Here is a 14,982-nt window from a genome sequence, read left to right on the forward strand (position 1 = left end):
ATGGTTAAGAAATGTATCCTGAGTCATATAACTGATTAATGAGGGAATTGGAAACTTCCTCCATTTCCCTGTTTAGCATTCCTTTGTTTCAGGCAGCTCCCAAATCAATGAAATTCCAAGCAGATGAGAATACTCTTCCTGACCTTACCTCTTTATGCACCTTCCAACTGTCTACCGTCACATTGAAGAGAGCTTTAAGGGCCTCAATGGCACAGTCTGTCTCCTGAGGTGAGAGAGGAGGTCCATTATGGTCTATGGCCGATTCATATTCATCGGTCCACTTGATGCTAAAGGCACTTTCCAAGATCTGGGTTAGCAGCGGTAGTCCTTGGAGCTCATAGCGCAATTGTGACCTGATGTCGGTGTGCAAAAGTGACAGGACGAAGAGCAAGCGCAAGTCAAAGCACTTAATGTCATTGATAAACTTTCGGTCCTTGCACTTTCTGAGGAGGTTACAGAGCTTTGCAGCAAGGTTAAGTTCCAGACTGAGCTGCTGTGCCATCTGACTGTTGAACACTATGTTACAAAGACATTTTAATGACTCCACAATAACTGGGAACTCTGACACCTTCTCCAAAGAATCATCCGACTCATTTAGCTTGGCTAGTCGCAGCAGTATCTGCATATTTTCCTTGGTTGTTACAGGAACTAAAACCTTTTTGTCTCTGGAGAGAATGCGGAGAACTTCCAGGCAGGACACTTGACATGTTGTTGGGATGTCCTTTAAAAGGACTTTAAATATGCCTTCACAGAGTTTCTGAAAAACAAGAATGAGTATGAAAAATATGGTTATTTGGCTTAAGTGATTTAAAATGGACTGTTTCTCTATCAGTGTATTAAATTGCAGTTCAAGATCTGGTTAGAAAAGATTTTTACTTTTTTAGTCACAGAATGTTAGAACTGAAAGAGATCTTATATTTGGTGTACTTCTTTCACTTTACAGATTTGGAAATTGAGGGCCAGAAAGGTTAAGCTACTTGTATGAGGCCAGAATGAATTAGTAGGGTAGCAACAGTTAGAGTATGGGTTTCCTAACTTCCAGCCTAATATTCTTAGTTTAAAAGAGAATTAGTGACTTTATACAGATGAGTTACAAATATCTTATATAAGTTTGTTCTTAAGAATTTTTAATATCAGACTACATATACTATAAGGATGGAAGGTAAGCATCTGAATCATAGCTATTCCCCTCCTGGAAATAAAAATTAATGCCTTGAGAACTGGTTCACATTTGGCCACAAGTATAGGCTCTTACAAAGAGACTTAAAGAAGCCTTCATTTATGCCTAGTTTCAGCCTTGATAATGTTTTCTCAATTTATAGTACTATGGGCAGTAGTCCCATGTTATATAAACCTTAGAACTCTCTTTAGCTAATATGTAATAACATTTAATTATCAAATGACCCCAGAGAAGATCTTTTGCTGACAACACTGCTAACAATTATTCCAAGTACTGGGTTCCAAAGAGGGCTCAGCTAGCATATATGATTCCTTTCAGTCAATTGCAAAAAGGTGCCCCTCTCCACACTAACTGCAGAAAGTGTTCCTATTGGGTGGTCAAATTACAAAAAAAGCCCTCTTCCTCCATGCAGCCCTGTGCCAGGACATATGGCTTGGGAAGCTCAGACTGTGGGCAGGATCTTAGCTTTCCTTTTCTCTTGGAGTAGGGCACAGATTACACAAATATACTTGTAGTCCTGGTTCCAAATCTTGCTACCACTATCTCAGAAACAATTCTTTCAGTTCAATTCAGTTCAGTTCAGTTGCTCAGTCGTGTCCGACTCTTTGCGACCCCATGAATCACAGCACGCCAGGCCTCCCTGTCCATCACCAACTCCCGGAGTTCACTCAGACTCATGTCCATCGAGTCAGTGATGCCATCCAACCATCTCATCCTCTGTCGTCCCCTTCTCCTCCTGCCCCCAATCCCTCCCAGCATCAGAGTCTTTTCCAATAAGTTAGCTCTTCGCATGAGGTGGCCAAAGTACTGGAGTTTCAGCTTTATTTGGACCCAAAGTGTACTCTACCTTGAATTTTTTGAAAAGGTTTTTTCTGTCATTGCCAAATTTAAGAACCACTGATAATTCTCTTAAAAGTCAATGTCCAGTTTTCTTCTCCATAAACTGCAGATCTGGGTCTCTGAACCTCAAACCTTGTATGAGGAGCAGCAAGTATAACCATTCCACTGCCAACCATTTCTATACCCATTACATTTTATAAAAACAAAAGCAACAACTATGACCAATACAAGGTTTTACAAAGTTTCTATTACTGTCATCAGACTTTAACTGAAAGAGGCTATCTGTGGGTCAAGAATTATGATCTTGGCAGAAATTTTAGGCCATGTGCATCTTCTCAGCACATCTGAGTCAAACAGCTATGGAAACGTCAATTTTAAATGTACTATGTTCTCTAGATGGAGGTGGAAAAGAAATTAACCAAGCAAGCTAAAAAAAACTTCACTACATTGTTAACTCTATCCCTTAACATACCTGATCAACTAGAAGGGACTTCCACTTAATATTTTAATATCATCATGAAAGCATTTTTTTTGTGAATGCTGTTTTGGGATAGAGGAAAGTATAATATGCCCATTATTAAAAATATATAAAATAGGAAAATTTCTCCAATTTCAGATTTTTCACATCCAAGACAAAGAAAAAAAATATGTTTTACACAGTTTCCTATGTGCTATATTCCTGGGTGGTGGAGTTAAATAACCTTTGCTCCCATATAATTTTAACCAAGAAGGAATTATCTACATTCCTATTTAAGAAATACATAATAAATAAGGTATTATAAAATATTATATACGTGAATTTGGAGTTCTACATATCTAGTAAACACAGAAATCTTTAGTTCTTTTCTTTCTAAACCAAAAACAACAATAAAATCTTCCCCCCGCCGCCTCCCCACCCCCCGCCGTGCGCCCCCTCCCCCACTCCAAGTCTGTGGGTAGGAATGACTTCTTTCTTCCTCCACTGTCAGATTCAAGAAAGAAAAAGAGCAAAGTATGAATACAAATAGCCTAGGCTATAAACCAAATGGACTGTTAAAACTCTGGGACATAAGAAGGCTACATAAAAGAGATCAGAGAGGTCTACAAAATTTAGAGTTAAAAACTGCCTCACCTGAAGGCTTGCAGGAAATCCACAACCGAGACTGTTTCAAGCATAGTTTTCAATCAGTTGTTTTTAGACATGTCATTTCTCATCACAGACTTGCCTCACATGACAAGTGTTAGGTAGCTTTCTGTTATAATGTCTCTTGAAAAGGAATACCACTTCTTGGACAATGAACCCCTCCCTTTTTTGTATTAAAATATAAGAAGTGATATTTAACAGACTGTTGCTCTACTCAATACAATCATTTCTATTTAGAGAATATTATAAAGAAAAATTAAACCATGTACCGCATTTGGATGAATCAAAAGTTTTTCTTTGCATTTGAACAAGCAAGAACACTGAAGAGGTAGCATTCCTTATGATTCCCCCATCTGTTGAGTGCATGCACGACTTCTGTTTCAAAAGTACTCGTTTCTTTATTTTGCCTTAATGGTATTTTCCTGTGCTATAACTATTTTTTTTCAGTTGATTTTACTCCTTCAAAAACATGCCTTGCTCTCTTCAAATGCTTTCCATAGCTCCCTGTTGCCCACAGAATGCAGCTGAAATAAGCTCAGTGTCCCCTTTCCTATATCTCTGTCACACACATACACCCTCCCTTTTCTTTCCTTTCCAAGTGCTCCAAACAGACTCCCAGTCCCCTGACAATATGTCCTGAACCTTCTCCCACCATTACCTCAGCATGGCCTACCCTGTCCCCATTTCCACCAGCCAGGACCCCACTCATTTCCTAAGGTTTAATTTGAAGACTGAAGGGTCTAAAAGATTCCCCAGCTGCTCCCTCTGCTCTCCTATACAGCACTTAGTTTCAACAAGCATGTAGTTCCTTGGAGAGTGAGATGGATGTTGGGGCATCTCACTCCTTTCATCTGTATCCCACTGGCAGGCCCAGGTGTGCTGTAGCTGTTTTTAAATGCAAGATACCCACATACTCCCAAAGATTATCTGCTTTAAAGTTTACTACCTGACTCTCCAACCCCTTCCAAAGAATAATTCCTTTGTATTCCTCCACCACCAGCCATCTCTCACTATCAAGTCTTCTCTTCCTCTTTTTGCAAGTATAATAAATCATCATTACATAACATTTTAAGTACAAACTTTTTATTAACTTTCTAGGTATTTATTTATACAAATTTGTTATCATGGTTCAACTGATATATTTTTTAATCTGAAAACTATTTTGGTATCTTAGATAACCATGAAACACATAATTTTTTTCCATTAAAATTGATGGAAATATCTTCTGCTTTAAAATCTTTTCACTAAGAGGTAAGGTTTTCAGGAATGAACTAAAGTCATAAAGCAAAGCTTAGGTATGCTCATAAAGTATAATTACTTCAGAGAGGCTGACAAAAAGCCCTTTTAAAACGCTCATTAGGTTGCAGTGCGCGTGCTCAGTCGTTTCAGATTCTTTGCAACCCCATGAACTGTAGCCCACTGTGCATGGTATTATCCCAGCAAGAACACTGAAGTGGCTTGCCATTTCCTTCTCCAGGGGATGTTCCCAACCCAGGGATTGAACCCACATCTCCTGTATTGGCAGGTGGATTCTTTACCACTGAGCCATCTGGGAACCCCCACTAGCTTAGTAGCCATGGCTATTTCTATAAAGTTAGACTGCAAGACCCAGCAGCAGAGACTGAAGATTGAGATTCTCAATGTTGATGCCAGGTTTTGTCAAAAAATTTTTGATAGCTTGCTCCCAAATGGAAACCCTAGAGTATACTATAGTAATGGTTTTCAGCATGCATCATAATCTCTTAAAGAATTATTTGTTGTTGTTGTTGTTAATTTTATTGAAGTAGAGTTGATTTACAGTCTTGTATTAATATCTACAGTACAGCAAAGTGATTCAATTATACATATATACGTATATATTCTTTTGCATATTCTCTTCCGTATCACAGGATACTGACTATAGGACTCTGTGCCATATAACAGGGCCTTGTTGTTTATCCATCCATATATAACAGTTTGTCCCAAACTCTCAGTCCTTCGCTTTCCTACTCACCCTCCTCCATGGCGAACCATAAGTCTGTTCTCTATGTCTGAGTCTGTCTGTTTCATAGATGTGTTCACTTGTGTCATATTTTAGATTCCACATATAAGTGATATCATATGGTATTTGTCATTCTCTTTTGGACTTATTTCACTTAGTATCATAATCTCTAGGTGAGGGTTGTTGAAACACAGATTGAATCAGAGTTTCTGATTTAATTGGTCTGGAATGAGGCCAGAATTGGGACTCTTAACAAGTTCCCAGTTGATGCTGTTGCTGTCAGTTCATGAGCCACATTCTAGGAACGAATGAACTACAACTAACAATGGACTGATATAACTTGGATGTTGGGGACCAGGGGTTAACTGAGAGTAACTGACCAGATAAGCACAGAAAAGTAGGCAGAGCTGAAAGCCATTAGCACAAACACCGTAACTTCTCAACTGTCCCAAAGACGTATCAGGGTGGCAGGAATAGGGATGGTATGTCATTATCTGGTCACATTACTTTTCGTAAATGTTAAAAATCACTTGAGGTGTAAAGTGTATTACTTGTTTAAGATCAGTGGTCCTAGGCCTGAAACTTGTTCAACTTATCATAGACTCCAGAACTAGAACAGTGCTGTGATTAAGGGCAGGGGTTCTGGATTTAAATTTGTGTTTAAAGGCTGACTACTGTCTTCTAATGGTGTGATCTTGGAAAGTTACTAAATGCAATCACGTATGTAGAGTACTTAGAACAGTGCTTGGAAAGCATTAAGTGTTCAGTACTGGTTATCATTTATATATTGTTATAAGGTAAAGATCTCAAATCCTCAGCTTAGCATTTATGATCCTCCAACCTGCATTTTGAGTCTTCTCTTTCATACTGCTCCCCTATCAAACCCTCCTCTCTAATTATATTTATTTCATGTAGAGTTTTTTTTTTTTTGCTTTCTTGCCATCTTCCTTTTATATGCATCCAGTCCTTCTCCTTCTTTGACTATTTAAGTTTTATCCATTCTCCAAAACTAAGCTTAAAATTAACTTTTGATATAAAGTTTTTCCTTACTACTTCAGCCCCCAACGTTCTTCCTCTCCAAGTAATGCCCATACCAAAATTTGTAGCAATCACTGGTTGCTAAAATCCTGTTTTTTTTTATGAGTTTGCCTTAGCTACTAAAAGCTCTCTGAAGGTAGAAAGGACATCATTCTTTTATGAGAGAAGAAAATGTACTATAGAGGCTTTTAAATCAGAAAAACCTGGATTTAACAGCCAGCTTTACCACTATGATTCAGACCTTTTTTTTTTTTTTTTTTTACTTCTGTGAGCCTCACTTTCTTATTTGTAAAATGGGAATAATATCACTTATATCTCAGAGGGGTGTTGTGAGTCTCTGGGACATAACAAGCACTTTATTAGATTTTCTTCTTCCTCTATATCGTGCATCAAGACTCTTCTTCCAGCTCCAGAATGGTAAGCTTTTCACTATTAATCTGTAAAACCAGGATTAGCTTTAACTTCAATTATGAAACAAGCAAAACAGGCTATGACATGTATATGAGCATTCAAATAATGAATCCATCATGATTTATATGCTGTCCTAAAAGCTGATTTCTAAAAATATTTGTAAAAGAGAAAAGTCAAGTTTTATATATACAAAGAAAATGTCTTTGCTTATAATATAGACATCATAGTTAGTCTATTAAACTCTGGCAACCCCAAAGAGGTAGCAAGAAAATACTTTTTGAGACAAATATTACTACTCAAAAGTGTCTGCAGATTGGTGCCAGTTCACAAACTGTTTGTTATCAGACCATCCCTGGTAGCTCAGCTGGTAAAGAATCCACCTGCAATGCAGGAGACCCCGGTTTGACTCCTGGGTTGAGAAGTTCTGCTGGAGAAAGGACAGGCTATCCACTCCAGTATTCTTAGACTTCCCTGGTGGCTCAGACAGTACAGAATCTGCCCGCAATGAGGAAGACCTGGGTTTGATTCCTGGTTTGGGACAATCTCCTGGAGGAGGGCATGGCAACCCACTCCAGTATTCTTGCCTGGAGATCCTCATGGACAGAGGAACGTGGTGGGCTACAGTCCATGGGGTCACAGAGTCAGACACAACTGAGTTTGACTAAGCACATAAAAAGTTGAGAATATGTATTCAGAAACCGTTATAGTGATTTGACTTTGCTATCCAAGAATGTAATTATTTCTTTAATGATTCATTTTTATTGTACTTTCAAAACTACTGGTCTATTACAAATTAGAGGAAAATTAAGAAACAAATAAGCAAAAAACTTGGTCCTTCATCACAAATAATGTGAAGGCACCGCTCTAAAGAATGCATTTTATCCCATATTTTCTTCAAATATATAATGAAGGCAGTAAAATTAACTCAGATCCCAGAGTAATGAGGAAATACTATAATGCCTCATAAACAGACTTTGTTTTTGTTGCTCAGTCACTAAATCATGCCCAACTCTTTTACAACCCCATAGACTGTAGCCCGCCAGGCTCCTCTCTCTGTCCATGGAATTTTCCAGCTAAGAATACTAGAGTGGGTTGCCATTTCCTTCTTCAGGGGATCTTCCAGACCCAGGGGCTGAACCCATGTTTTCTCCTTGGCAGGTCGATTCTTTACCACTGAGCCACCAGGGAACTTATTAAGGCTTTAATTATTAGGCACTGTGGTAAAAAGTGATAGATGTCCATTAAAATCCATCCTCCCTTTTTAAACAGTAAGAGAACTGTGGCAAGTTTCATGGCTGCCTGGTTACACAACACTCCTCAGCTCTTCTTCATGGCCATATGACTGAACTCTTGCCAATGGAATGTATGAGGACGTGTTTTCAGGTTTGGGTCATTACAATAGTGGGCATGCCTTCTCCCCTTTCTTGTCCCCTTCTGCAGCCCAGAACCTGGAAGTGGCAGCCCAGTATAGGCTAAGCCAATGTTCAATGGCAAAGATATGACTTGACAAACCTGTAAAGAAGCTAGGTCACTGAATCAACACATGGAGCAGAGCTACTCACCTGCATGCTTGATCACTTATGAACCGTTATTTGGAAAGGTAATAAATGCCCATATTCCTTAAATCACTTCTTCATTGGGGGTCTCTTTGTTGCAACAACTTGGCTTTAGATTTAAATAAGAATGTACCTTTGAAATACGATGTCCCAATGAAGCCCCATATAGAACCTCTTATACCATCATTCCGTAAATAACATAAGTGATATTGTACCTCCCTGGTGGCTCAGATGGTAAAGAATCTGCCTTTAATTCAGGAGTGTGGGCTTGATCCCTGGGTTGGGAAGATCCCTTGGAGAAGGGAATGGCTACCCACTCCAGTATTCTTGCCTGGACAGAGGAGCCTGGTGGGCTATAGTCCATGTGGTCACAAAGAGTCAGACATGACTGAGCAATTAACACTTTCAATGACTAAGCAACTACTCTATATCTAATACCAAGACTCAGACCAACTTGGCCTGGTTGTGCCGTGGTTGGTTTGTATATTCATTTGTTCATCTATTTATCCATTCATTAACAATTCGCCAAATGTCTGTTTACTAAATTCAAGATAAAATGGGAATGATAGTATCTACTTCATAGGGGTATTAGGGGAATTAAATAAGATAATATGTATATGCTGCCTTAGAATAAAATACTCAACAAATGTTATTTACCACTATAACTATAATGTATATGCCATAATAGAGAATTTGAGTTGCCAAGTCAGAGAGACTTCACTTTGCTATTTTATTACCTGTGAGATCTGGGCAAGTTATTTGTTTTTTTCTGAGCATAAGGTTCATTACATGTGAAATGGGGATATACCCTATATATTACAGTGCTGCTTATTAAATGAGAGGATGGTACGCAGTAAGAGACAAAGTTGTACATTTCTAAGAACAAGACCTCTAAAAATGGGCCAATGACTGAACAACCAAATCAAAAATGAAATGGCAGTGAACAGAGAAAGTGAACACTACAAAAGACAAGGACTAAACTAATGTCTGTTTTATTTATAAGAAACAGGAAAATGCAATAACTTTCCAGTTCAACTTGGAAAGAGGGGCAGAGTACACACACAGCAGAGGCAGTGAGTTCAACTTGGCAGTAACCCTATGATAACTACAGGCCAGAAAACAGTCGAAGAGCCAAACAAAATGAGTATAATTTCCAGAATCAGAATATTAAGAGTTATAAAGGGCTATAATGACTACTTAATATCAATAAACACTAGCAGTGCAAAAGGTTCTATTAAAAAAATGGGTTTTGTTAAAGAATAAATCTGGGAAATTTATAAGGCTTATTAAAATATTAAAGATTCTCAGATGAACTATGGAAAAGAAACATGTTTTTTAAGCAGATACTTCCTTTATTTATTTGACCATAGAATCCTTTTAGAAAATAATACTTAATAATATATTCAGGATTGTGTGTGTGTGCTCAGTCATGTCCAACTCTTTGAGACCCTCTGGACTGAAGCCCACCAGGCTCCTCTGTCCATGGGATTCTCCAGGTAAGAACAATGGAGTGGGTGACCATGCCCTTCTCCAGGGGATCTTCCCAACCCAAGAATGGAACCTGTATCTCCTGCATTGCAGGTGGATTCTTTACCCACTGAGCCAATCAGGAAGCCCATACTCAGGATCAGGGGATTTATTTTATAGATAATGAAAGCTGACTCTCAAGGAAGCTAAACGATTTGCTTAAGCAGCACAGAAAGCTATAACAGAAAAGGGGACTGATTATTATTTGACTCTCAGTCCTACTCTCTTTTCATTCTACTGGTATCTGGTGACAAAATAAATAAAAATGAGTGTTACAACATTCAAAGCAATTCTGGGATAAGCTAGGTCTGTGAAAGGAATTACTGAGGACTGATTTCTTTTCCCTCCTTAAACAGACAAGTCCTTAAACATGGCTGTTATTATTTACTGTTTTTGGTCTTCTATTGTGTGTTGAAATACCTATCCATTCTCCTTAATAGAATTAAATACTTTCTCTTTAGTAAGAGTGGATTCCCCATGCCACCCCCACCTTCTTGTCCATTATGTCTGCAATGTTAGCCACATGCTTGATTTATGCTCTCACTGTAATCAACCAGTGTTCCTATAGTGATGGGATAGGACCCTGCTCTTAAAATAGGCACATTCATCTGGGAGATTTGGCATAGTGCCAGAGATACTTAAAGTCACAGGACAATCCTTGTGCATCCTCCTTAACTACTGTTTTACTAAAAGATTTATCAAGGGTGCAAGTAGGGAAGTGTTTCTACATGAAAATAAACAAATACGTTACAACTCACAATACAAAAAGTCACATGAATTTTTAAGATAAAAATTCAAATGGGAAATGAGTTTGTAGCTAAGGCAAAGTCCCTTGAATGATGCCTCCCTGGCTTCTCAGGTTATGCCTACACTCTTCTCTGATGGATGTCACTGGATATATATTCCACAGAGATCTAATTTTAGTTCTTAACTGGAGCTGAAGGTCAGCCACCTAAATCTGATAGTTCTAAACTTTTGTCCTCTGTGCACAGCAATGTGTGCACAGTGTGTGTGTGTGCATGCATGTGCGCGTACACAGATGCACATGCACAAGACAGAAAGAGATGTATTAAATTCTAAAATAAGCTTATTATAATCAATAGTTGGAACAATGCTGTCACTGCCAGAAGACAGACCTATTAAAAAATAGTATTTTACAAAAACATTAAACAATTAATGACTTACTGCCAGGATTCTACACTGTGCTTCTAAGAAAGGTTAGAGAGGATTCTGGAGGTCAAATTTGAAATCTCTTTATAAAAAGCAAAAGATGAGATTTTCTAAATAAATGCCCATGAAGCTGGTTTCAATTACATTTAGTTTAATATGATATGATACCTATACACTTTGGGTTTTTTTTTTTTTCCTACTTTTACTATGGGAGGCAATAGTAATTATCACTTTTTAGTTAATGGATACTGTCCTTGTGAATGAAGTTTTTATCTCACTTCCTTAATTTCACCTTTAGCTCCCCTTCTTGCACATGTACTTGTTTTTTTCATTAATACAATCCTTCTGGCTATGTTCTATATCATGGTGATCCTGCCAAAAGACTGAGAGTTCATAGTAACAACAATTATGTAAGTTTGGCTCAAGTTTCTTTGCTAATTAGCAATCCTGAGAAAGACATGATGCATCATCAAGAGTTCATTAACAGATGGGAAAAATAGCTTAGGTGTAAATGAAAACCTAAAAACCAATCAGCTGCCTTTCCCTTTTTGACTGAGGGCAGAAATGGGCATGTCAAAACTTTTAATTTCTCTTCAATACAGTACCAGCCAACTCTGGTTTTCTTGCTACTTAAGCAAGAGTCTTTATTTTTCAGAAAATGCTCTTCTTCACTACCTACACAAAACATATTTTAGTATTTTAAGTTAATATACTGACAAATACAGGAGCATTATCATTTGTTGCATTTTAGTTTGCCAAATAAGGGAACATAATCACATTTAATCTTTACTGAGTTCTCAGCCAAGTCATAGTTTGATTATGTAAAAGCACACTAACAAAGCTGGAAGATGTACATTCCGTCACAACATATACTCTATATCTTGGTGGCTGGTACAGATTCTCATCCTATGGATCTCTACAGCTTATTGTCTTTTTCAGTGTATCAAAGTGTTACCTATATAAAGTTTCTCTGGAATTTCTTTGTCTCCTGTGTCATCTACTCCACAAGGCTCACCTCTTCACTCTGAAATACTCTAAATCCCTAGATGTCAGCTCTAGTTACCCAGGCCTCTATAGAAGATAATCAGGGGCTCTGATGGTAAGTTGAAGTTATGGACTAAATATTTGTATTCCCATTAAATTCATATGTTGATGTTCTAACCCCAGTGTGATGGTACTTGGAGATGGGGCTTTGAGAAGGTTATTAAGGTTAGATGGGGTCATGAAGGAGAGGACTTGGTCTTATGCGAATAGTATCCTTTTTACAAGAGACACCAGAGGGCTGGCTCACTCATTCCCCACTCGCTTCCTTCTCTGCACAAAGAGGAGGTCAAATGAGTACACAGTCAGAGAGCAGGTGACTATCAGCCAAGAGAAGAGGTCTCAGAAGGAAATCTACCTTACCAGCACCTTGATCTTTGATTTCTAGCCTCCAAAACTGTGAGGCATAAATTTGTTTTGCTTATGCAACCCAGTTTTTGGTATTTTGTCATGGTAGCACGAGCAGACTAAGACAGCCGAGAATAAGGACAAGAGTAAAGTTGTTTCAATGAGACAGCTGTGATGTTAGAGGTCTTTAAAGGCACAAGAACACACGAGTGGTGTAGCAGAAAAAAAGCACAGAAACAGTTTGGGTTTTTTCTAATTCCTAGTTCTATTATTTTTTGAATTTGGATCTGGAGCAATTTATTTATTCTACCTGAAGCTAAATTTCATCATGTGTAAGATATAAATGTATCTATTTCACAAAGTTATTATGAAAGATCTATATTATTAATATTATATATTATTTAACATGAACAGCATCTGAGACAATGTATTGTAAGGAGTAAGAAATCTCACAGGTTATTTATTAGGAAACAGTACAACTGAAGTAAGGAAAGCACCTAGGTTTAACCACTAGCTTATAGCTATATGATCTTAGCAAATTTTTTTGTCACTGCGCCTAATTTCCTCATCTCTATAAAGAGGAATAACATCTAGGGCTTATAAATATTAAATGAGATGATTATATTTGAAAATCTCTAGCACAGTGCTTGGGATAGAATAGAGACTTATGCACATTACCTCATAAAGATGGCCAGATGAACGAGCAGATCAAGTAATATTAATAGGCACACTCTGCACAAGCACAATAGGGCTAGGAAATTTTTATCTGTATTTTCCATTTAATACCAAAGCCACTTGAAAAGGTAAGTGCTGATGTTATAACATGGCAATTTTGTATTAGTTTTATAGATTCTGTAGTATCCATTTAGAATCTATCGAGTTCATTGCTGAGCACTTGCGCACACAGGCCTGATAACAGGCATGTAACTTAAAATGCTCTCAATTTAAAATTCAAGTACATGCAAACTACTCAAGAGAAATAAATACTAACCAAGCGACAAAAGGTTGAGTTGGGGTTAGGGAGCTATAAAAGCACATAACTCAAGTTACTTATAATACTATGGAGACTGAACATATGTAAAATGAATAAGGACTGTAAATGTATTTCAATGCATAGCAATTTAAGCTGTGTATTAAAGATTAAAGGAATAAACTACATATTGAGAATTTAGCTAGAAAAAGCTTCTTGATAACTATGAATGCTAGGTAATAAGTAGGGGAAAAAATGAAAGAGATGGAGCAGGGGAAAGAAGGTAGAAGACAAGCTAAGTGATGGACAAAGGCAGAGGCAGAGAGGGATAAAGCAGGAGGATCAATTAAAGCAGATGTAGAGTTCATACAAGTAAAAGCTCTCTAACAAAGTTATCTAACAGCAAAGTGGCTGCTGTGGAGATCCCATTACTGAAAGTATTCAGTCAGATTCTGGTTGATTACCCTCAGCACAAGAGACCTTAGAAGGAATCACTGTCCTGGAAGATATCCTGGGTCCCTTACTATACTGTAAGTTCCTGAGGAGTCACCCTGCAATGACAGTCACTGAAGGCAGGAAAGAAGGCAGAGGACCTAGTTTGAGTCCCAGATCCTTCACTCATTTTTCATAACCTCAAGTAAGTCAACCACTCAGTTTTTCATCTATAAATGGGGAACTGGAAATGTCTGTTCAGCCTGGAACTCTTTCAGGTCCTAAGAGTTTTCAATCAGCCGAAGATGTACATGTTATACCCTTTCCTTAGTACATGGCCAAACTGTGTAAGGAACAGCTAATTACTAAGATGAAAAAAAATCAAAACCCTATATTTTAGGCAAAATAATAATCGTAAAAGACACGTGCAGCATGCCTACGGGTCAAGTACTGTACTGCTTATGGGAGGGCTGACACTAGTTACCCTACCCAGTCATACTGTAAATCCTGGGCTTCTGTTTTCTGTCAATGGTTTTATTTAACTCAGTGTCAAAGTTTTGTTTATGCTCTGCAACAACTCTCAAATTCTGGAGAGAGTTGGAGCCTACAATCAGAAAACAGAATCAATTCATAAGCTATACCACAGGTCAACTCAATTATTAATGAGTGGCAGTATGGTGCAGCACAAGGGCTGTGGACCACACTGCATAGGCTTAAATCATGTCCTCCCACTTCACAAGTTTAGGCAAGTAATTTACTTCACTAGTTTAAGCAAGTAATTTCTTTGTGTGCCTTAGTTTCCTCATCTGTAAAATAAGTAAGAAAACAGTACCTCATTTATTAGCTTTGTTATTAGGATTAAAGATGTTAATATTCATATAGTGCTTGGAATGATGGGCATGTACTATTTAATAACAGCTTTATCAATACATAATTTATATATCATAAATTTACCCTGTTAAAGTATACAGCTCATTGATTTTTAGGATATTCACACTTGTGCAACCATCATCACTGTTTAATTTTAAAACATTTTCATCACCCTCAAAAAAACCCCAATACCCATTAGCAGTAACTCCCCATTCCCCTCTCTCCCTAGCCCCAGGGAAACAAATGATCTACTTTCTGTTATTACAGATCTGCCTATATTAGAAATTTCATATGAGTGGAATTGTACATTATGTGGCCTTTTATGTCTTCCTTCTTTCACTTAGCATAATATGCTCAAGGTTCATCCATGTTATAAGCACTTACAACAGTTACTTTTATTCTTTTTTATGGATAAGTAATATTCTATTGTATGGCTATAATACATTCCATTTATCCATTCACAAAATGATAGACATTTGGTTTGGTTCCATTTTT

General features: G+C 37.7%; 1 protein-coding gene across 5 annotated transcripts in view; it reads right to left on the bottom strand.

Annotated features, from left to right (window-relative positions):
- RIC8B (RIC8 guanine nucleotide exchange factor B) overlaps positions 1-14,982 on the bottom strand; it is a 103,125-nt gene that overhangs the window by 66,757 nt on the left and 21,386 nt on the right. For all 5 annotated transcript variants that reach the window (XR_003511109.1, XR_003511108.1, XM_027541889.1 and 2 more), the window contains exon 3: positions 149-757. Coding sequence is in view for 3 of the 5 variants with exons in the window: in XM_027541889.1 (XP_027397690.1) it covers positions 149-757 (609 nt within the window). In the remaining 2 variants the exon portion in view is untranslated. The remainder of the gene's footprint in view (positions 1-148; positions 758-14,982) is intronic.

The sequence above is a fragment of the Bos indicus x Bos taurus genome, chromosome 5, assembly GCF_003369695.1.
Source record: "Bos indicus x Bos taurus breed Angus x Brahman F1 hybrid chromosome 5, Bos_hybrid_MaternalHap_v2.0, whole genome shotgun sequence".
NCBI classification, from domain to species: domain Eukaryota; kingdom Metazoa; phylum Chordata; class Mammalia; order Artiodactyla; family Bovidae; genus Bos; species Bos indicus x Bos taurus.